The sequence below is a fragment of the Macaca mulatta genome, chromosome 13 (genome assembly GCF_049350105.2).
Source record: "Macaca mulatta isolate MMU2019108-1 chromosome 13, T2T-MMU8v2.0, whole genome shotgun sequence".
In the NCBI taxonomy this organism is placed as follows: domain Eukaryota; kingdom Metazoa; phylum Chordata; class Mammalia; order Primates; family Cercopithecidae; genus Macaca; species Macaca mulatta.
The window spans coordinates 59,348,393-59,372,167 of NC_133418.1; the positions used below are offsets into that span (position 1 = coordinate 59,348,393).

Sequence of the window (23,775 nt, forward strand, 5' to 3'; positions counted from 1 at the left end):
AATGGGTACTTTTTGGAAATAAGTTTATGGCACTAACATAAGCAATGCAGACTTCTCTTTTTTCATGTTTACTTAATCCCCTCAAAGAAACAGAGAACAGCACACAGCTGCAAAACAAAAAAAGTAAAAGCATGTTTTAACAAGAGGTGCACAGTTTCAATTCTTCACCTTGGCCATCTCCTGTTGAGATGAACCCATAGTACACTCATAGAAGATTTGAGAAAGCTGTGTTGCACACTCGAGAATTAAAAGTCATAGGACCCTTAATTTTTTTTTTTAAAATAAATGGGATTGGGGGAAAAGGATATTCTCAAATTGTATGCAGTTAATCTAAATAAATGTTACAGAAGGTTCTTAATCTAAGGGAATCCATGTTGAATCCTGAAATAGTTGGATTAGTCCTATATGTACATGTGTGTCCTATGATTTTTATATGTACTTCTACATGATTTTTTTATTTTTATGAATGGAAAAATACCGTGATCCCAATTTAGTAATTGTGGTTCATAAGTAAATAAGTATTGAACACTGTATATTTTTATAGGAATTCTGTTAGCTATAGATTTTTTTTTTTTTTTTTGAGATGGAGTTTTACTCTTGTTGCCCAAGGTAGAGTGCAGTGGCATGATCTCAGCTCTGCCTCTGGGGTTCAAGCTATTCTCCTGCCTCAGCCTCCCAAGTAACTGGGACTACAGGCACCCACCATCAAGCCCAGCTAATTTTTTGTATTTTTAGTAGAGATGGGGTTTCACCATGTTGGCCAGGCTGGTCTCGAACTCCTGACCTCAGGTTATCTGCCCACCTCAGCCTCCCAAAGTGCTGGGATTACAGGCATGAGCCACTGCATCCAGCCTGCTATAGATAATTTTTTTAAAAACCTGTTTATATTGTGAATTTAGCCCTATTCATTCCGCAACATATTACATGTAAGACACCATTCTAGGCCCTAGGGATATAGAATTGAACAAAAAAGGCAAAGTTTCTGCTCCTGTAGAATTTATATTCTGGTAGGCAAGCAGATATTTTATTGAGCAAGCATTGATTTAGTAGCATATAGAAAGCCAAAGCAGGGGGAGAAGATTTAAGAGGGGTAGAGGGTGCTATGCTGCTTTATATAGAGTGGGCAGGGAAGTCCTCTCTGAAATAACCTTGGACAGAGACTTAAGTGAAATAAGAGAATGAACCCAGTTGGTATGTGAGGAGTAGGGTTTGAACAGAAGAAATAGCAAGTGCAAAGGCCCTGAGGTAGAAGGATGCTTAATATGGAGGCCAGTGGGACCAAACTGGAATGAACAAGAAGAGTAGTAGGATAAAAGGTCCAGATTTTGACTTCTGCTTGGTGATACCACTGGAGGGTTTGAGTAGAGTGATCTGACTTACCTTTCTATTTTCTGGGTGAAGTTGGGCAAACATGGAAGCAAGGATGCCAGTTAGAAGGCTATTGCAGCAATCTCAATGGAAGGTGATGACAGTTGGATCAGGTCAGTGTCAGTAGAAGTGGTAAAAAGTGGATCCTGGATATATTTTGAAGAGAGAACTAGAAGGATGAGGAGGTGTCAGGAACCAAGAGTTCAACCTGAAACATGTTGATTGTGGTACATATTAGACACCTATGTAGAGACTTTACATGGGCCCTTGGTTCTACTGGACTGAATCTCACAGAAGAGACCTGGATGGAAATGTGAATTTGGGAACTGTTGGTATGTAGAAGGTGTTTAAGTGGAGGAAGTTGGTCCTAACTTGGATCATGGATGACTTAACCACAGTTACAGGAGGAAGGGCAGAGAGAGTGCTGGTACAAAGCGTAGGCATGGTGGTGGGCACAGGCAAAAGGTCTCCTGTGATTTTGTCTATTTTCTCAGTGAAGCTAAAGCAACTTCATCCATCATCTGAGAGTGAGGGGGTAGGAGGCCGTGTAAAGTTGTCTTTGGGGGACAGATCAGGGAAATGTAGCAGGATGCCAGGTGGCACTTAAGGACTCACTCGAGAGTAGTGTTTATGGCTTTCAAACTAGTCCTATGAGCATAGTAGAGTGGGGTTTTTCCCTTGCACTATGTTCAGCAGCCTGGGTGGGGTTACGGAGTAGGTAGATGATAGGATTTAACTCCACTGGGGTCATGCCAGGCAATGGCAATAAGCAAGGGGAGGGGTAGAGAATCAGTTGAGGATGTGGCGTTTGGGGGAGGGCAAAAGTGGTCAAAACAATAGATTGTTGGCCCCAACAGGGTAAAGAATTATTAGAGTCTGGAGGGAGAGAGCTGCAAAGTTACGAGGTGGTCGGAGAGCAGGATGCTTACAATTGAGTTATGGAGGTGGTGCAGATGTTGGTAATGACAAGATTCACGGTTGACCTGGGCATGAACAGCTAAAGTTGGTTGTAAGACAAGGGCATTGGAAGGAAAGAGGCCCAGAAATTGAGAGGCCAGGGAATTGGAGGGATCCTCCGAGTCAATAATGAAATTATCAAGAATCGGGCCAGGGATCATGGTGGAGATATGGAGAGTCAGTGAGCCTGGTTGCTGAAGTCTTCCAAGGATGAAGGAAAGTGAGGTCTGTGGAAGACCGAAGAAGGGTTGTGAGGGGGGCATGGTCAGGGTGTGAGCTTCACACTGGAGGGAGGCTGAACAGTCTGCAGCAGTGGCAAGCACCATACCCACATCTCGGCCCAGCAGGGTGCAGTGGGGAGACAGAAATCAGCCCTGGGAGAATGGGCCACAGAGGCCCAGCCGAGAGTGCATTTTAATTTAGGTTAGGAAAGGGAAAGGAACTTATATGAGGTACCTAGAGTATCAGATTCATAGAGACAAGACAGTAGAATGGTGGGTGCCAGGGGCTAAGGGGTAGGGGAAGTGGGGAAGGGGGAGTTAGTATTTTTCAGGGGTACAGAGTTTCAGTTTGGGATGATGAAAAGTTCTAGAGGTAGATGCGGGTGATGGTTGACCAACGGTGTGGGTATAATTAATGCCACTGAACTTGTATACTTAAAAGTGGTTAAAATGGGAAATTTTATACCATTCATATTTTACCGCAGTGAAAAAAAAAAATGAAAGGAATGATCAGAGGAGGGGATGAGGAAGTAAAGGAATGGTAGACCTTGGAGTTGGGGTGCCAAGGGAGGTCAGTTGGGTGACAGTGGAGGGTTAGCCGTAGGGGGTCATGGAAAATCTGGTGGCTTTGCCTTTAGCGGTGAGTGAGGTGAGCAGGGCTATGGGGCACTGCCTCCACGTCTCTGGCCAATTGCGGGGGCCAAGTTCTGAGTGCCCGGGCTGAGGGCGTCTTCCCTGAGGCCCAGGGAACGAGGGGGGTTCTTTGTTACTCTGCAGCTTTCTTTCCCGAGAATCTGTTATAACGCCTGGCATATGCAAGATGCAAATATATGTTTGAATGAGTAAAAATGAATTCTATCCAAAGAAAGAAAACAGCAAGTGAGAATGTAATGGCCTTGCCAAAAATCCAAATAAATTTCCCCCAAAAGTGATAAAGAATGAAAAGAAGCTAGAGTTGGTCTCTGGGGGAGAAAAAGGATTTTTGGCAAATGTACAGAAGAACTTATTGTGAAATTGAGGTTTTAGACTGGAAAAAATAAAATCATAAACAGAAGGCTACAAATGTGTAAAGGGTTATTGGAATTGAAATATTTTCCTACCTAGATATGTGATTTCATGGTGAATTTATGATTTGCAAGTAGATTATCCTATTTTATGCTAAATAAGATTCTTGACTTTATAAAATGTTAAAACTTGGTCATTCATTTTCAACTAATTTTAAAGGGTTGAAAACTTAATACCCTCTTAATGGGTTTGTAGTCTAGGTGCGGTGACTCATGCCTGTAATCCCAGCACTTTGGGAGGCCAAGGTGGGTGAATCACCTGAGGTCAGGAGTTCCAGACCAGCCTGCCAACATGGTGAAACTCCATGTCTACTAAAAATACCAAAAACTAACCAGGCATCGTGGCAGGTGCCTGTAATCCCAGCTACTTGGGAGGCTGAGTCAGGAGAATTACTCGAACCCAGGAGGCAGAGGTTGCAGTGAGCTGAGGTCATGCCATTGCACTCCAGCCTGGGCAACAAGAGCGAAACTCCGTCTCAAAAAAAAAAAAAAAAAAAAAAAAAAAACGGAAAACCAAAATAGGCATGTGTCTTTCCAACCTAAAGATACTAAATTATAGAAATCAACTCATTTATCAATACTGACACCTAGAAACTGGAGAATATTATGCCTGTATAATCTTTTGATCACAAGTAATTTTTAATTACTAGGTATCTTTTTAAAAATGTACTTTTACATTGAGTTTAAGTGTTTTGTTTTTTCCCTAAAAGTTGAGAGGGATCACTTTTTAAGGTTGCCTCCAGGCATAAATTTCTTTCTATAAGTCCAAAAAAGTGCTGACTGGTGGTCACCTTGCATTGTGAAACGTGTTCTGCAACTACTAGACCATTGTCATGCCCCATTCTTCTTGTTGTTGTCGTTTTAGTGACAGCTATATTGTGCGTGTCAAGGCTGTGGTTATGACCAGAGATGACTCCAGCGGGGGATGGTTCCCACAGGAAGGAGGCGGGATCAGTCGTGTCGGGGTCTGTAAGGTCATGCACCCTGAAGGCAATGGACGAAGCGGCTTTCTCATCCATGGTGAACGACAGAAAGACAAACTGGTAATGGCAGACATACATCACGTGGGTTAAATTAGTGACAACTGCTTTATTTACGTTAAATCATAGTACTCTTTCCTTAACGTATTTTTTTCTTTCTTTCTCTGACTTCAAACTCTTGCAAAAGCTTCAAAAGTTAGAACCCCGGAGCTGGTGCCAAATTGCAAAATGTGACTGTCCTTTCCAGCAAAGTCTCTTTTGGCCACACGCTTTATCTGAGATGCTTAGAAGTATATTTGGCTGTTTTATTTGCATCTTTGATTAAGATGTCTAACATTGTAAAAAGGTATTCAAAACAAAAGTGTACTCTTTTATTATTATGAATCACATTGTACTGAGCTGTGAAGTCAGTGTTTTAAAAATGTAGAGTTTATTCATGGAGCATGCCATTGAGGTTTGGATGGTGGCAGGTAAAATACAAAGGCAAGGTACCATCTGACATTAGGCTATTTATAAATAAATGTTTATCTAGCTTTTATTTCATGCCCTAATGAATAAAACATGCATGGAAAAAGAAAGTAAAAGTAGTGGTATCATACTTTGGTTTGTTTTTGTTTTTGTTTTTTGTTTTTTGTTTTGAGACAGAGTCTCGCTCTGTCACCCAGGCTGGAGTGCAGTGGCGCAATGTCGGCTCACTGCAAGCTCCGCCTCCCAGGTTCAAGCAGTTGTTCTGCTGAGTAACGGGACTACAGGTGTGCGCCACCACACCCAGCTAGTTTTTGTATCTTTAGTAGAGACAGGGTTTCACCATATTGACCAGGTTGGTCTCGAACTCCTGACCTGAGGTGATCCACCCACCTCGGCCTCCCAAAGTGCTGGGATTACGGGCATGAGCCACCGCGCCCAGCCCATACTTCTATAAATTATTATCCATGCTTATAGATAAATACTTTGGAGAGTAATCATCGTCTCCCAAGGGTGGGGGATTGATACTTCATAATATACAGTCTTGTGGAGGAACTCAAATGTTCAGTTCTATGTTATGAAGGAATCTATGGTAGGAAGGAAAATTGAACGTCCAAAATCTGTTTTAAATTAATGGCCCTAAACATGGAAGAACACTACTTCTATCTGTATTTGATCATGGAGTGTATACTCAGAAGCCAACAGATGATTCAGAATGTGCAGGATTGTGCAGGATCCCACAGAGAAAATGCAAAGACACCACAAGAATATGTCAGTGTTGCACTTGAGACCCTTTACAGCAGCATCTGTTGGGTTTTATGTGTTAAGTGTACAAATTTAATCTTCTTTTGCAAGCACTTCTTATAGTTTAAAAAATTTACAAAATAGATAAGACAGAACAATTTGTAAATGTTACATGTGGGTTAACAGAAATGTTATTTTCACATTTGATTTCATTTCTGAAAATTTGAAGGGAGAAGACAGCTAATTTTAAAAAGTGTTTGTTCAGGAAATACCGTATATAATAGTCGTATAATGAAAACATTCTTGTTTATAACATTTTTGCAATAAAAAGCAATGTAACTACATTACCAATAAAAAGTAAAATGACTACCATTTATCTAGCATTTACCAAGTACTAAGTACAATCCAGCCCTTCGGTTAGATCTGTCATTGTATCCTTACGGCAGCCTGTATAATTGTAATTGAAGAAATTATGATTCAGAAAGATTCCTTGTTCTTAGTGGCCTGTTTTGGGGGCCTGGAACCAGTATTTGATTCTCTTGTCACTCTGACCCCAAAACTGAACAACCACCCTTAGCCCTTTGATGTAATTTTCCCATTTTGTACTTTTTTAAATAAAAGACAGGATCTCACTTTGTTGCCCAGGCTGGCCTCCAACTCCTGAGCTTCAAATGGTCCTCCCACCTCATCCTCTGGAGTAGCTGGGGCTACAGACACATGCCACTGTGCCCAGCCATATTTTTAAACAGTCGTGTATCTCATTTATTTTGCCTTAAACATTCTCTTTCAAGACTATCATGAAACAGCATTGCCCTAACATTCTCATATGAAATTTTCCATGTTGCTGATATCAGTTCGATGTTTCATTATTTGACCACCTCCTTAGTGTCAAATATTAAGGTTCTTCCCCTCACCTCAGTGTTAGGAATACACCCGTGTGAATTTTCCACATTTATTATATTTTTGGAATAATTTAGGAGGTCATGTTTGTATGACTTTTGATACATGTGCAAGGAGCTGCCACCGGTATTAGAATTTCCTTTAACACATTGAGGGATATAAAATATACATATATATAATATATGTATAAATACTTATTGCTTACTAATGAGATAAAATGTTTTTCTGTTTGTTAAACAGTTGTAACTGTGAATTAATTATCTGTTGATGTCCTTTGTATATTTACTTATCGGGGCCTTATTTTTCTCCTTGATGTGTATGCCCTCTTGCATAATAAAGATATGAATCTCCATCTGTCATATTTGCTGCAAGTATATTTTTATAATCTGTTGCTTGCCCTTTAGTTCTTATTTTTATATATAGAGAAATTTTTTCCACGTCTTTGGTCTTTTCGTTTTTAGGGTTATTCTGTGTTTTACCAGATTATCTTGTCTGAAGGGTTATGTTTTTAGAGCTACTTTTTCCTGGTATTTCTATGGTTTGTCGTAGAATACTTCAACCTAAAGTGGTCCTTTAGCTTGTCTAATCTGGTCACTTTGAAGACATCATCTGGTCACTTTGAAGACATCACTAGTGCATAGTAAACTTTCACCATTTGTTCCAGGTCCTTTAAGTAAATTAACCTCAGTTAAATTCCTACAACATTTTGAAGGAGGAAGATACTACTATTTCCACATTGTAGTGGGGAAACTCAATGCTCTAAGAAGTGAGCCACGTCCTCGGCATGGGACGGGCAGTGTCACCAGCAGAGCCAGCGTTTGAGCTCATTTCTTTGCAAAATCAAGCCTGTCCCTTCACACTAACTCGGCATACTATTAGGGCAGTCCAGTCCTCTGTCCACCCCCACTGAGTCATGGACCAACTTATGTTGTTTGTTGCTAGTGTACACATAGATTGTGCTATCCTAAAAGTGTGCCTCATCCCCTCCCCCATCATGTTTCTCCATCTCCCCACCCCCTTTTCCTGTCCACTTTACATTCCTTGACTCCACACTTGTGGGCTTTTATATTCACTGGTACCTAAATCACACACCCATATGTCCTGTTGTACTTCTCTATCTTTGCATCCCTTACCTTGCCTGTTTCACACTCTGGGAAATTCTGGATTCCTGTACTGAGTGGTATTTAACCCTCCCCTCACCCATACCCAGCATATCCATGCCCATGCTTGCGCACGCACACACACACACACACACACACGAGCACACGCACACAGTCTCCCTCCCTCTCTCTCCCCCAACCCTCCACCCTCCCTCTCTCCCTCTCCTTCTCTCCTTAGAGATATGATAACTCTTCCTTTGGCCTCTCAAGCTTCTCTAATGCAACGCTAGTGCCCACTGGAGACTATGCACCCACATGGGAGCTCTGCAAATGTGGTGAGTTATTGAGGAACCCCCCTCTAAAAGGTGGAATGGCAAAGAAAAGATGAAGATTATTTTTAGGATATATTGGATGGATGGTATCAGAGTTCCCAGTATTCCAACTAGGGCATGAAGTGCTCTTTCTGCTAGAAACAGTGTTGTCAGTTTTTACAATGTAGTGCAGGTGTAGAATTCAGCACATCGTGGGAGTTTGTTTCGTTACATATTGAGGGCTGTGAACTTAACTACCATTGTTTCTATGGGAAAAGTCTCTGTTCCAGACACCCATTCACAAGTAGTTATTCAGATCATTTTTTAGTAAGCTGGGGACGGTCAAGCCTGAGAAATTATATGTAAATTAAAATTTTCTAAGTTGAATCTCATTTTAGATGGATTAAAGAAGTTTTTACTCCTTAAACAAATCTTGCAAGAAACCTCTTTATGGAGACTAAACCCAAAATCTAAGAGGTTGATCATTCCAGGCGTTGCCCATGTGTAGGTCAGTGAGCATTCTCACATAACATTTGGTGGGAATTTGAGCTGGCAAAGCTCTTTGAAAAGCAATTTGGCAGGATTTTAATTTTAAATGTGCATATCTTTTTACCTAGCAGTTCACATCTAGAACACTATCCTTTAGAAAAAGACTTAAACACACAGAGATTTATGGACAGCAACAGTTCTTAAACTTTTTTGGTCTCAGGATCCCTTTACACTCCAAAATTTTATTCAGGACCTCAAAGAGCTTTTGGTTTGGTGAGTTACAGCTATTTATAACTTACCATATTAGAAATTAAAACAAAAAACATTTAAAACTTTTAATTAAACAGTATTGTTACTATAAATGACATTTTTATGGCAAATAACTGTATAACTTTTCCAGAACAAAAGTAATTATGAGAAAAGTGGCATTGCTTTATGTTTTTAAAGATCTCATTACTATCTGGCTTACCAGAAAATAGCTGGATTCTGGTAGCTGCTCCTGCTTTTAATCTGTAATACATTATTTTGGTTGAAATATATAAAGAAAATTCAGCTACTCACAGAGAAGGGGAGTTGGTAAGGGGAGAAATATTTTAATAGCCTTTTCAGACAATTGTAGATATTCTTTGATACTACACTAGAACTCAACCACGTGGAATCTGAAACCTGTCAATGAACCTTTCATACCCTGTTACATTACAACCCACTGGTTTATCTTTCACTTTCAATAGATCTTTTCCTCATCCCTGATTTTGTAACATCATGCACTGGTCACCTGAAAAATAATGCTCCACTGAGTAAAGCAGATGTTCCAAATGTTGATACATTTTATTCGGTAATATAAAAAAACTACATTTCTTAATATCGCCACTGACTCATTAATATAAAAAAAAAAAAACTACATTTCTTAATATTGCCACTGACTCATTAGAAGAGGCTTTAAGTACCAGGAAGCTGTCTAGAATTCTGATTTATACTTGAAATATAGATCAGGATGTAAATTGCAGCATTGTCTTCAAGGTGACCAGTTCTCGTTGACATAAATGCCCGTGAGTATGGAGAATGGTTGAATAAATCTAATACATCCATACAGACTAATTAAACAATTCTTTTTACCTTCCTGTATCTGTATGACATATTTTTAAGGAAAATAAAAAGCAAGTTAAAAACAACTTATAGGTGTGGCTACATTTAAACACAGTTACCCTTACGCAGAAACTTACCTGTGTATATGTAAAAAGCCACAAAACGGAAACTGGGATTATGCCTGCTCTACTGACAGCGGGGAACTGGACAGAGAGAGATGTTGACAGGGAGGGGAGAGATGAGTAGGAATGGAGTTCTCATGGCTTCAGCTAATACTTAAATCTCTCACAACATGTATTTCTTGTGTAGTTGTTAAGTCTCCAACAAGAACATAATCACGTTTTTTCTCCTTATGCATCTTATTTAAACGGGTATTTTTTAAAGCCTTTCTCAAGTTTTAAGTTAGCGTCTAATTGTATGTGTGCCAAAACTTCACCAGAGTTTATATCTGTTGGGAAGATTAAAGCATCTAAACCTTTTCATTTTTGTCTTTAAACTTAGATACATATGATAAGTTTGCTTTAGAGGAGATAAAGAGATGGTATCTGATTTCCCCCTTCACTTAATTTAAGTGGCTGAACTATTTTACTTAACTTTTTTTTTTTTTTTTTTTAAGACAGAGTCTCGCTTTGTCTCGCTTTGTCACCCAGGCTGAAGTGCAGTGGCGCAATCTCGGCTTACTGCAAGCTCCGCCTCCAGGGTTCATGCCATTCTCCTGCCTCAGCCTCCCGAGTAGCTGGGACTACAGGCGCCCACCACCACGCCCAGCTAATTTTTTGTATTTTTGGTAGTGATGGAGTTTCACCATGTTAGCCAGGACGGTCTCGATCTCCTGACCTCATGATCTGCCTGCCTCGGCCTCCCAAAGTGCTGGTATTACAGGCATGAGCCACTGCGCCCGGTCATTTTACCTAAACTTTTCTAAGAAAATGTACCTTGGGAATAATTTCAGAGTTAGAAAATGTCAACCAAAGACTAATTTTTTTCACCCCGAAAATATGGAGAAACTAGGAGTCTTTGTTTTCATAATACAAAAAGTTTATTTTGAGACTTTGAATTGAGACTATTAAATTCTAAAATAGATAACATTTGTTAGTTAAATTCTTGATTATTTGGATTTCCCCAATGTGGAATGGGGCTGGGCTGACATTTAATCATTGTGCTATTCTTAGGGGGAAATGGCTATAATAAGCAATTTAATCATAAATAGATTTATGGGAGGGGACTGTTGTCCGATCTCAATACAATGTATAAAGTTAACTGCTTGGGACTACTATTTGATATACCAATTTGAATATTATTCTCATTTTTTTATTAAGTTAGGGAACATTCATTAGGCAGCCCTTAATTTATTTTTCATTTGTTCTTTCCTTTTGTTGAGACAGAGTCTCACTCTGTCACCTGGGCTGGAGTGCAGTGGCACAACACCTTCTCAGCTCACTGCAGCCTCAACCTCCCGGACTCAAGCAATCCTCCCACCTCAGTCTCCTGAGTAGCTAGGACTACAGACGTGCGCCACCACACCCAGCTAATTTTTGTATTTTAGGTAGAGACGGGGTCCTGCCATTTTGCCCAGACTGGTTTCAAACTCCTGGGCTCAAGTGATCCTCTTGCCTCAGCCCCCAAAAATGCTGGGATTACAGGCATGAGCCACTCTACTGGCCTCCTTCTTTTTCCTTTGATCTATTCTTAGAATTTATACTTATTTAAAGGTATTCTCTAATTTACGTGTATACTAATTTAGGCAGGTCTTTACTCTTGTCCTTCATTTAGTCTAAATTAATAAGATCACATTGTGGTAAACGCAGATCTTTGCCAGAACAAGATTGGGCTATTAAAACTTAGCAAAATCGTTACGGTGTTTGTAATGAAGCCATAGGAATAAACATTTTAAGGAGTTTGAGTTTTTTCATGAATAAAGAACGAAGTTTACTTTCAAATTATTGCAATATTATCTATAATATTAAATAAACTCTAGTATCTCTATCAACTGTGTTACACACAGGGAGTTATTTTATAATCTTGACTTTTTGTAGGCTAGTTAGGGGAACAAGACTAATATACATGAAACTTAGAAAATAGTTTGAAATCAGGTACTAAATTGTGAAGATGACAAGGAGAACTGGAGTACGTGTAAGAGTAAAACTTGACAGGGAAGATACACTGGACAATGAGTGTGAATTAGGGTTCTCATTTATTCAGTGTTTTCAGAGCATGTTCCTGTTCTCATTGATAACATTGGTGTTCTTTCCATCTTAGAGATAAAAAGATCAGTCTACTCATTATAACTCAGTAAAAGCCAGTTCTGAGACTAAATTGCTAGAAACTTGAAGATTGTTCTATTAATCCAAACATAAAGTTAATAGAGATGCAGATCAGTGTGGCAGCAACTGAAATGGGGTTGATATAAAAGCTGTTAAAGGAAAAATGAAATGGACCTGGTGATTAATAATACAGGAGATAGGCAGAGGAGGCAAAGATAACCACAGAGATGTTGAGCCAGAGAAAAAGAGTAGAGAGGGATTGGCATTGCCAGAAGTTGGAAGAGGAGAAATTTTAGAGTAAAGTTGATTTTTCAACTTTTGGAATTTGGAGCCTTAGGGGAGGGAAGCTAGATGGCCATCAATACAAAGACCGCAACATGAAAGCAGTAATCTGAAATACAGCAAAGACCCAAGACCTGGGCATCAGCTTAGTGCCCTGTAGCCAGGGGCCAGGAGGAAGAGGAATGACTGTGATGAAGAGAGAGTGGTGAAGTGGTACAGCCAGGACAGTGGGAAGCAGCGAAGATCAGATGGTCAGCAGCCAAGCAAAGCCTTCTTTCCAATTGGAGAGACTCACAGATATGTGAAGGCAGGGGTTGGAGGGATTTTGGTAGTTGCCACCAGTGATGGTTCCTAATTAGACTTCTGTAACCAGACATCATCATGGCTGTTCCACTAGTAACCAGCCTGTGTGTTTCCATCCTTCAGGTGGTATTGGAATGCTATGTAAGAAAGGACTTGGTCTACACCAAAGCCAATCCAACGTTTCATCATTGGAAGGTCGATAATAGGAAGTTTGGACTTACTTTCCAAAGCCCTGCTGATGCCCGAGCCTTTGACAGGGGAGTAAGGAAAGCAATCGAAGACCTTATAGAAGGTATTGAACTTGTCACTGCATTCTTAGTGGGACTATGGAAATGTTCCAAATTCTTTTTAATTCCAATAGTCTGCCATCATATATTTGTGGTTTATTTGTGGGAGGGTTTGGGGCCAGGTCAGTAGATGCCAAAACTTTTGGAATATCCAAGGAGAGTAATTAAAGTGACAATGCGGGCAAAAGGAGATGGGTTTCAGAGTAAGGAGTAATCCCAATTGATTTTTGGACTCTGCTGTGAAAACACAAACAGGCAGGTTCTGGATTTCCATGTGCATGTATTTTTGACTGCTTTCACCTTGTCCTGACTATTGAAACGGCTTTGGTCTGGTCTGTCTTGGCTCAGAAGTAGAGTATGGATTCTGGCGGGCCCAGACGGCTCCTGGCCTACCCACTGTCCTCCTGTAATCAGAGGCCCAGGGTGTACGGCTGCCACTGAAAAGGAAAGGGATCTGTGACCTCTGGAGCCCTGGTTCGGTTTAGGCCGTGGTCTATGGGTAAGTGAGTAGTAGGCATTGTGTTACATCTGATCATGGCCTGGAGGGCCCTTGGGCAGTCAGTTCTCATAGTGGACTTGGCGAGAGTCCACAGATGCAGACACAAAAATTCTCCACTGCAGCACATCCAGATATCAAATCAGAGCCTTAAAGAAGCCATAGACAGGGCCCTGTGAAGAAAGAAATATCAAGCAAGGCATATTAATGCCAAATTCAGATCTTGGGGAAATTAATCATCAAAGAATGTGTGTTTCATTTGCTTAAGAAATAAAAGTGTTCTGAAGTCATTTTCTTCATTGTGGATTTGGGGGAAGAGAAAAAAAGCCAGTCTTAAAAGACAAATTACCTAACATTATAATCAGTAGTAAGACAAGTCTAGCTAGAACATGAACCCATAAACAACTATGAGATAGCCAAAAAGAGATGATAAAAACCAGTGTTCAAATTATAGGTCTGACATAAGTGGCAAATATTTAAAATGTTATTAAACATAGCTTTTTCATGTTTAGAGAAAAAACAGCTCCTATATTATTGATAGACGTTCACATTGTGTCCATGTACTTAATTGCACCACATTTCATTCTCCTACTTGTAATTTTTTTCTCTATATACATTCCATCTAGCTTTTTTTCCACCAGTTTTCCTTGAATATTGGTTTAATGGAGTAATTCGGAGTAGAGAGAACTCCTGAAAGACCAATAGGAGTTGCACAGAGCATATTATGGAACTGTTGTTTTTTCTCCTGCAGTCTCTTATTGGAAATTTAAGTATTTCTCATCATTTCTGAGCAGTTCTTTTAATTTCAATTTCATGTAATAGCAAAATATTTTCTTTTTCTTTTTTCTTTTTTTTTTTGAGACGGAGTCTCACTCTGTTGCCCAGAATGGAGTGCAGTGGTGCGATCTCGGCTCATTGCAACCTCCGTCTCCCAGGTTCAAGCGATTCTCATGCCTCAGCCTCCCCAGTAGCTAAGATTACAGGCGTCCGCCACCACACCCAGCTAATTTTTGTATTTTTAGTAGAGACAGGGTTTCACTATGTTGGCCAGGCTGGTATCGAACTCCCCCTCGTGACCTGCCCGCCTCAGCCTCCCAAAGTGCTGGGATTACAGGCATGAGCCACCGCGCCCAGCCAACAAAGTATTTTCTAAATGCATATTTTAAAAGATCTAACCAAGAAAAGGAAAAGAGAGAGAATAAATTTCCCTTTTGGTATACCTGTCACTGATGCAATTTTAAATACGTTCTTCTTTTGGCCAATTAAGTTGATCCATGCATTATTGTCTGCTATTCAGGGTGGTGGGGGGAAGTAGGGCAGTTGTACCTGATTCGCATACCAGAATGAAGAAAAAGGTGAACAAGTGAATACATTGAACTTTAAAGTCCACTTGGTTCCATGATGGAATAAGGAGGGTTTTCTAGCAAGAGCTGTAATTTTGACTTGGAAAAATAAAGCAAACTCACTGATGCCTTGGTATTGCAAGAGAAAACCCCCTTGCACAGGTGTCCCCTTAGAAGGGAGCCCACAATTTAATTCAGAACTGGACACAACCATACAAGCTATTGAGCTAAAATGCCTTCACTGGTAGATGAAAAGACCAGAGGCGCTAAGTACAGTTTACACAGTGAGATTGTGGCAGGTCTCACTTAGAGGTTCCCTGTCCAGTGCTTTTCCCACTACACATCTGGGACCTCAGGGTCACTACAGAGGCTGGGCTCGATGCATGTCCCTCAGAGGAGCGGGCAGCCTCTCCCCTCCTCCACGGTGCCTCTCTGTGTGCTTATTCTGTAGCAGCCAGTGCAGAAGTTGGAGAGATTAATTGGGAACAACAGCAGGCAAAGTTAATTTAGGGAGCATCCTGGTAAAAATCAATTAAAGAAAAGTAAATTAAAAGCACTCAATTCCCAGGTAACTTATTTCTGCTGGTAATTCACATGCAAAAAGAATGGAATGTGGTTTTATTAAAATATCCTTTTTTAAAGGGTTGGATTTGATGTATCCTCTTGGGAAACACTTTTTATGACATTTTTGTCTTTTTAGGTTCAACAACATCATCTTCCACCATCCATAATGAAGCTGAGCTTGGAGATGATGACGTTTTTACAGTAAGTTTCCTTTGTCCTTTGCTTTCCAGATTAGTTGTTGAATAATCAGAGAAAGGTTTTGTTTAAGGGCATGAGGCACACTTTGCAATGTGGCGCTTGCTGTTGCTGTTTGGACGGCATCAGAGCGATCTCTGTCTTACTACAGTTTTTCTTGGGCTGGGTCTGTCCCTGTTGCTTACGGTGCAGTGGTGTCATCTGCCACACAGCACAGCATTGTCAGCTCTCTCAGGTCTGTCCAAGGTTCTTAAAGTCTTTGCTCAGATTTAGGATGACTGGCTGCCCCGGTTTGCCCAAGTCTGTCCTGGTTTTAGCACAGAATGTCCCTAGTCCTGGGGTACACCTCAATCCCAGGCAAACAAGAACAATTGCTTGCCCTATTTGGAGTCTTCTGTGAACAGGCTTCCCTCCCTGGCATCAAGGGGGAAAGCCAGCACTATCTTTCCTGATGAGTAATTAAACATCTGATAAGAAAGGCCTGAAGGCTGACTTAAGGTTAGGCCCAAATGTGCTAACGCAGGAAAGGGTTTAGCTGTTTTGACACAGCTTGAGTTAATGGGATGTAACTGGAAGCAGAATGATTTCTCAGCTTGCTGCTTCAATTAAATCCTGTGCTTCTAGAAGTTAATTAACAAATAGTTCATTGCCTGCCTGCTGTGTGCTTAGAGCAGCAAGTTACGCTGGACAGCATTTTTTCTTTCCTATTTATTTATTTATTTATTTTCAAAAATGGGGTTTCGCTGTGCTGCCTAGACTGGTCTTGAACTCTTGGGCTCAAGCCATCCTCCAACTTCAGCCTCCCAAAGTGCTGGGATTACAGGTTTATAGGCTTGAGCCACCACACCCAGCCTGGACAGCATTTTCAAATTCTGGGCCTTCACCTACAATAAGAAATATATGTATGTTGTGACCCAGGACACATATGTCAATAGATGCCTAAACCAAATCATATTTCATCCTCTGCATTCTGATTTTTTTCTGTTTCATTTTCTTCCATTTTTTATTATAAAACTTTTCAAGCACACAGAAAAATGTAAAGTGCAGTGAATGCCTGCATACCCTACACCTAACATTGAGCAGTTGTAACATTTGGGTACATTTGCTTGATCTGTGCAAGAGTGTGCTTAAACACACACAAATATTTTTGTTGTTGATCCATTTGAAAGTAAGTCACCTCTCACACTTTAGCATGTATCCCCTGAAGTTCACAAAGGAATTTCAGGGCAGTGAAACTACTCTGTATGTCACTGTAGTGGCAGATGCGTGTCATTATATATTTGTCCAAACCTGTAGCATGTATAACACCTGAATCCTAATGTAAACCGTAGCCTTTGGGTGATAGTGATGTGTCAGTGTACTTCATCGATTGTCACAAATGTGCCACTGTGGTGGTGGTGTTGATAATGGGGGACTTTGCATGTGTGGGGACAGGGGAGATCTCTACTTTCCACTCAGTTTTGCTGTGAAACTAAAACTGCTCCCAAAAAAAAGTCTAATAAAAATAATTTATAAAAGAAATAAGGCATTTTCCTGCATAAACATACCACCATTACTATCCCTTAGAAAATTAATAAGAATTTCATAGTGTTGTCTAATATCCACTTCATAGTTCCCCAGTTGCCCAGGAGTGTCTTTTGTAAGCTGGTTTTTATTTTATATTTTAATATATTGGGTGCAACCCATTAAACTTTCTTCCATTGTACTCATGGTTTGCAACTGGTGATTTGAAAAACCATTGCTTTGGGAATACAAAGGTATGTAAGCCATGGCTCCAACCCTCAAAGAGATCACAAGATGTTTTCCAGAAACGAGACTGACCCATGAGAGGCTTACAGACTGTGAAAAGTAGTCTGGTTGAGAGATGAAGGAGGGGCATGGGATCAAAAAAGTCCTCGCTGGGGGTGAGGCTGGACTGAACCTCTCAGTTGCATTTGAATGGGGTTCAGGAAGGGGCTTCAAGACCTGGGAGCCATATGGGCAAAGGTGGAAGCAGGGGTGTGCATGGTGTGTAGCCTGAGCATTGACGACCCAATCTGACTTGAACTGAGTGTGCCGAGGGGGTTTCAGGAAATGAACTCAGTTGTCCTTCCTTGGATTGGCTGGTGTGGTGTGGCTCCAAACAGGCTTCCTATAGTGCTCCAAGCAGATCCTCTCAACAGTTGGCATGTTGCTTACATCTGTTCCTTTGTCACATTTTGAGAGACAAACAACAGCAGGCGGGTTAAAGGTGGCTTCCTGTGCTCCAGAGCAAGCCTGTCATTCGCAGCTGCTTCCCAGCTACCTGCCAGAAGTGATTTATAGAATCAGAAGAGGGTGAGAGGGAAAGGGATGATGGAAGCCAGAATCCCTCCTGGTTTTGTCCTTTAATCCACAGGGGATCCATGTGCTACTCTAGGCTAACACCAAATGCCTGGAAGAAAGTTTAGAAGCAGCCCTGCTGCTTCCAGGCACTTGCATACTCACTGGAGAAAGAGCACCGCTTAATTTCTTGTATTCTGTGTAGACCGTGGTGTGTGTGATCAATTGCCTTCATTCCATTTGTTTACAAACAAGGACCTATTAACAATAGTACCTCCTTTCCCTAGAAAAGCCCAGTCATTAGGCCATTGACTCTTAGGAACACATTCCTTGGGAAAATGGGTCATTGGGACTTACAAACCAGGTCCCCCTTCCTTTATGAGCTCCCTGTCCTTAGATTTTCTGTCCTGAGGTAATAAAATGTCTGGAACCTAGGAGCCAGGAACATGAGCACTGCTTTAGCTCACGTGTAGTCGACAGCTTCCCAAAGTGTGGTTGTGTTCTAAAACTTACTGGTAAGACAGATATTTAGAACTTGGAACTCATTTATCATAGGGTATAAATGAGGATAAGACTCTCCTACAACGTATGATGGATCAGAATGACAACAATTTTCTGAGGGGACAGCATGTGTGTGGGAAAACCTTTAGTGTTGGAACATGAGGAACCAGGTGTGTAGCTTTTCTGTTTCTGCTGCTGGAGCCAGAGGTTTCCCTCTGTTTCAGGAGATTCCTGTGGCTGAGGAGGAAAACAGGATATTGATACACAAGAGCAAAGCACTCCTTAATATTCTACATTAACAAAGCCTGCGGGAAGAGGCTTCCCCAGCCGCCCTGTGGAGTGGCTGTTTGGACTTGGATGCTCACAAAGTATGGCTGTCTCTGCTCACACTTTCCCAGCTCTCATGGTTATCCCTCAGACCAGCTTGTCCTGACCTCTCAGGATGCTAAAACTGTGTTGCACTCCTCGGAAGCAAATGCTCTGCTGCCCGTTGCCTGCACCGTTGCCTCTGCGGTCTTCCCGTGCCGCTCCTTTCCATCTCACTGACCCCAGCTTGGTGTGTGATCACATCTTTCCTGCTGGAGTCTCCTTCTGAGTTTTGGGCTCTTTATTCCCTTCATGTTTCCTTATATTTCTCCTTAACCAATTATGATGTTCTTTCTTCTTTAAAATCCCATAGCACTTGGTATGTTGAAAGCCTGCCCTTTCTGTTTTCTTTTCACAATTTATTTGCTGGACGAATGAATCTTCCCCTGATTAGATTATAGGCAAGTAATTCATCATGGTAGTCTCTACAATCCAGCAAAGCTTTGCTCTGTAGATGCTCAATAAATAGGTAAAATGAAATGGGCTGGATGAATGGATATAGTATATATGATAATCATAGGTTTTCATATTTTATTCATTTGCTTTATTGTTATCCTCAGGGACTATTTAAAGGTAGGTGATTTTGAGGGATTCTAAGGTTTGTGTTGTTTCTTTTAGCTGTGTCTCTGCTCAATCCACAGTTAGGGTCTGAGCCCACAGTGCCATCACTCATGATAAGCCTGCTAAGGCATCTTCTTGCCCTCCCATCTACTCTCTCCCTTACAGCAGGTCCCTTCTCGGCCCCTCTGCTCTGTGGGGGACCTCAATTGTAGAGGTGAATCCAATTGAGCACAAACACCTAAGAGGCAAGGGTGTACCCCGGCATTAAATATGGGTGCATCACGGCTTTCCTGCATCTGAACCATTTGGTACAAACTTACAAGTTGAATAATACAAAGAATATAAAACAACAAGAACAAAAAATTTCAGCATTCCGTGTTGGGGAGTTTTTTGGCGTTGCCAAGAGTTAGCATACGGTTGTTGGTGCCTCTTCAGACAGCTTTTCTTTTACTCCGGAGCTGGGGAGACTTGAGAGGCATGGAGTTGAAAGACCCTGAAGTCTGTTTCCCCTGTTGGGTGTCTATAACTGACACGTCTTGAGGAGGCCCAGGTAAACCTGAGCTATGAAAAGTTTAGCTCTGTGGATAAGCTGAGCTGGTTTGCTCTCCAGCTTAGGACCAGCTTCCTCCCAGGGCCCTGCAGTTGGGGACTGGGTGAGGGTTTGGAGCTGGGCAAGGAGGTAATTGGGAATGGAGCATGGGAGTAGAGAAAAACTGGCTGATTATGGAGAACTGGAGAGGTTTTAGGCTTTCTGGTCCTTTAATGAACAAATTTCTAAATTTCCTGTGGGTAGGATTTGGTCCGTTAAAACCTGGTAGTTTATTTACTGCTACAGAATTCTAAAATTGTTTCTAAATTTTATTAGCATCTTCAGATGGACAAGGATAATTTCTAAGTGATCTTGGGAGAATGCGGCTGCAGTATATTCGTACTCGGAGAGCAGGCTCATCTGGAGTCTGTGTCGAGCGTTGTTGCTTCAGCTGCCGTTGTGCTGAGTGGCCGGACAATGGCCCTGAATCTGGGGGATTAGGGAAATAGTTGCTTTATAGGAAGATACTTGTGGGTGTATAAATTAGCCAAGTATTCATCTTCCATAATAAAAAGCCCTCAAATAGCATCTACATCTGAAAATCAGGAAGCAAAACCATGACATTTTGAAAACAGAGAAATACCAGAAGAAAGAGCCCCACAAGAATCGAAAATGAGTTTTTCTGGGGAGTGAGAAGCTGAGATGGGGAGGGCTGAAACAAGGGGTTACTGTTTGATTCATTAAACGGCATATATGCACTGCTTTGATTTTTTAAAAAGAAGAATGAGAGGGGGTTTTCGTGGAAGGGTTGCCAAGGGAGGAGTGAGGAGAGACACAGGAGTTCCAGCCATCCTGATTTCCGCCATCTGAGGGTTCAGATAGATTCGAGGGACTCAGCAGAGGTGGTGGTCTGTGGCCCCGGGCGCTCCCGGGAGTGGCCGCCACTGTTTTCTCAGCCTCATGTTAGGAAATAGGACATCTACCTGGTAAATAATGGCATATTAGAAGTAGGGTAAGTGACGAGAGTTAGCTGGAAGTATTTGGCTTGTTGGGAGGCAAGGGTAGCAGTAGATGTACCAAGTGCTTAGAGTTACAGATCTTGGAATTGGAAAGGATTGTGAATTCATCTGCTCCAGCCTTCTTTCTAGCACTGAAGTAGGATTTGCCTCATTTTACAGACACAGTTGCAGAAGCAGCTCAGAGTCAGATGGGTGACTTGCCTAAGATCTCACAGCTAGTTCATGGTGGAGGAGCAGCCAACACTATCTCCCAAGCTTTCCAGTTAATCGCTGCTGTTTTTATCTTCCTGGGTTAATAATTGTATAGTTTTGTGTTTGTTTTTTTTTATGACAGAGTCTTACCCCCATTGCCCAGACTGGAGTGCAGTAGGTTATGATTATGGCTCACTGCAGCTTCAACTTCCTGGGCTCAGGTGACTGTCCCACGTCAGCCTCCCAAGTAGCTGGGACTACAGGCACATGTCACCACACTCGACTAATTTTTTTGTAGTTTTAATAGAAACAGGGTTTTGTCATGTTGCCCAGGCTGGTCTTAAACTCCTGGGCTCAAGTGATCCACCCATCTCAGCCTCCCAAAGTGCTGGAATTACAGGCGTGAGCCACAACGTCTGGCAGCTTTTCTTCTTTTTTCACTTTTTTTGTTATTTTATTAGATTCAGGGTATATTTTAGATACATGTGCAGGTTTGTTACATGTAAGTATTGCATAATGGTGAGGTTTGCGCTTCTAGAGAACCTATTGCCCAAGTCCTCAAAATAACAATTAGAAGCATGACCATGGGAAACCTCTACCATATATAAGATTTTGATTTTTCTTTCCCCCTTCCAAGTTTCTACTGCCACCAAAGTATTTTGTTTCTGGATTTGGGCAGCCCATCTCAACCGGGATTCCTAATTAAGCCCTGGCACCATCAGACATCCATCGTATATAATTAATTGACTTCTGTGCACTTAGAATGGTACCAACTGCATACCATCCTTTGCAGAATTGAGAAGACTCATTCAACAGCATTTTGTGTGGCACTTAATGCTTTCCCAGAAGCCAGTCGAAAGGGGCTGGTATTTGGGTTATGTTTTTGTTGTTGTGGTGGTGGTGGTGGTGATGGTGTTTTGTTTTGGTTTTTTTGAGACAGTTTCGCTCTTGTCACCCAGGTTGGAGTGAAGTGGCACGATCTTGGTCACTGCAACCTCTACCTCCTAGGTTCAAGTGATTCTGCTGCCTCTGCCTTCTGAGTAGCTGGAATTACAGGCGCCCACCACCATGCCCAGCTGATTTTTTATTTTTAGTGGAGATGGGGTTTCACCATGTTGACCAGGCTGGTCCTAAACTCCTGACCTCAGGTGATCCACCTGCCTGGACCTCCCAAAGTGCTGGGATTACAGGCATGAGCCACTACACCTGGCCAGGTTATGTTTTGGTTTTTCATTATACCTTATTTCTTCAGGTAGGCAGTATTCCTCCTCATAGGAAAAAATGCCCTGTCCTTTGTAGCAGCATCACCTTCTAGCCATGTCTTGCCCTAGCTGGAAAGCTTGGCCCTTCCTCATGCCCTATGCTTGAACCCTTGACATCCTGTTTATTACAAGCTGCATTTTCTGACTGTCTGGCTATTCAGAGCAGTCGTGTCTAATGACATCCCAGCCCCCTCCCATCCACCTCAGGTGTTGTCTACAGCATGGATAGAGCACATAGTTAAAACTAAAGTACTGAGACAATGTTGGTTTTGCCCCAGATAGGCTTTTGGGTATTTGCAAGTTGAGTTTCTTTTCATTCTTAAGTGGAAAAATGAATTTGTTGAATTTTGTACTTATCAAGGTTTCATTTACAGAAGCAAAAGGGCAAGAATACAACATCTTCCTTTTCTTGAAGATTTTTTTTCTACCTACTCGATCCCCAACAAACATTAAAGCTGAGGGCAGATCTACCAGTTTTGTAATGAATGGGGTTCATCGACTGGCTTTCTAAGGAGTGTTTTCTTAAAGGTGAGGTGGCGTGTGATCCCTGTGTTTGGAGTCTGAAGAGAGGCCTACATTCTAAACTGGATTCTGCTTTTAGTTAGCTGTGCTTTGGACTCAAAGCCTTCTTGGGATGGACATATTTCCTTTGAGTCTCCATTCACTGGCCCAAGGGGAGGAGAAGGAAAGGGACAGTGATGTGGAACCATTACTGTCCCTGGCACTTCGCACTGCACTCCTGCATACGTGACTGCATTTGGTCCTCACAGCTACCCTGAGAGTACAGATCGACACTTCCATTTTTGCAGATAAAGCTACCACAGCTCAGCAAGATGAAGTGACTTGTCCTCAGTTCCACACTGCTCTCCCAGAACGCGAGCCGGTAAACTGCTTGCTGCCTTTCAGAGAAGCTTAAGAAAAGGAAATAGCTATCTAAGTTTCAGTACGTTTTACATTGTCAGTATACCAGATTCCTTTTATTGCAGAAAAGCTGCCTAAATGATGTGCATTTAAACTGGTACATTGGCTTAAGACCTCAGTCATCTCTTTGCTGGAGGTCTGAGGTTCCCCTGTCCCTGCTTGAAAGCCTCAGTCTCGTTTTAGAAGATCAGTTGATCAAAAATATTTTCTGGTGTCCTTACCTTTAGAAGTAAGGGATTGGGGCAGAGGAGGGAAGGGGTGACAAGTAAAAGAGAAAATAGTTTGAAAATATAAATTACTTCTACAGAGTTTAGTGAACCTGATCTATGGTGGTTGATTAAGAAAAGCAAAAATGTTTCGGGAGGGCAGCCCTCCGACCCCAGGGAGCAGTGCATCCCGTAACAACTACTGATTGAGACCCATCACTGCATGGGGTGTCAGAAGAAGGTCTCAGAAGATGGGTGGGGACTCCTTTATCTTCTAAATGACAATAACTCTCAAGCTCACATTACACTGTAAGAGGAGGATCTTTTTATCAACATGTAATACCTATAGTGGCTACATTAATTAAATGTCTAAGGATCTAAATAAAAGCTTTGGAATGCTCTCAGTTTCAGGAAGCCCAAAGGCATTTTGCAAGCCCTACCACTTGTGTCTTGCTTCATTTACATATATATCATCTCATCTTTTTAAGCTGTGGACAG

The 23,775-nt window shown here is 41.6% G+C and overlaps 1 protein-coding gene across 3 annotated transcripts in view; it reads left to right on the forward strand.

Moving 5' to 3' along the window:
* The window catches only part of SPRED2 (sprouty related EVH1 domain containing 2), a 126,483-nt gene that overhangs the window by 86,248 nt on the left and 16,460 nt on the right, over positions 1–23,775 (forward strand). For all 3 annotated transcript variants that reach the window (XM_077958313.1, NM_001261100.1, XM_015112508.3), the window contains 3 exon segments: positions 4,476–4,653; positions 12,658–12,826; positions 15,361–15,425. In XM_077958313.1, coding sequence (XP_077814439.1) covers positions 4,476–4,653; positions 12,658–12,826; positions 15,361–15,425 — 412 coding nt within the window.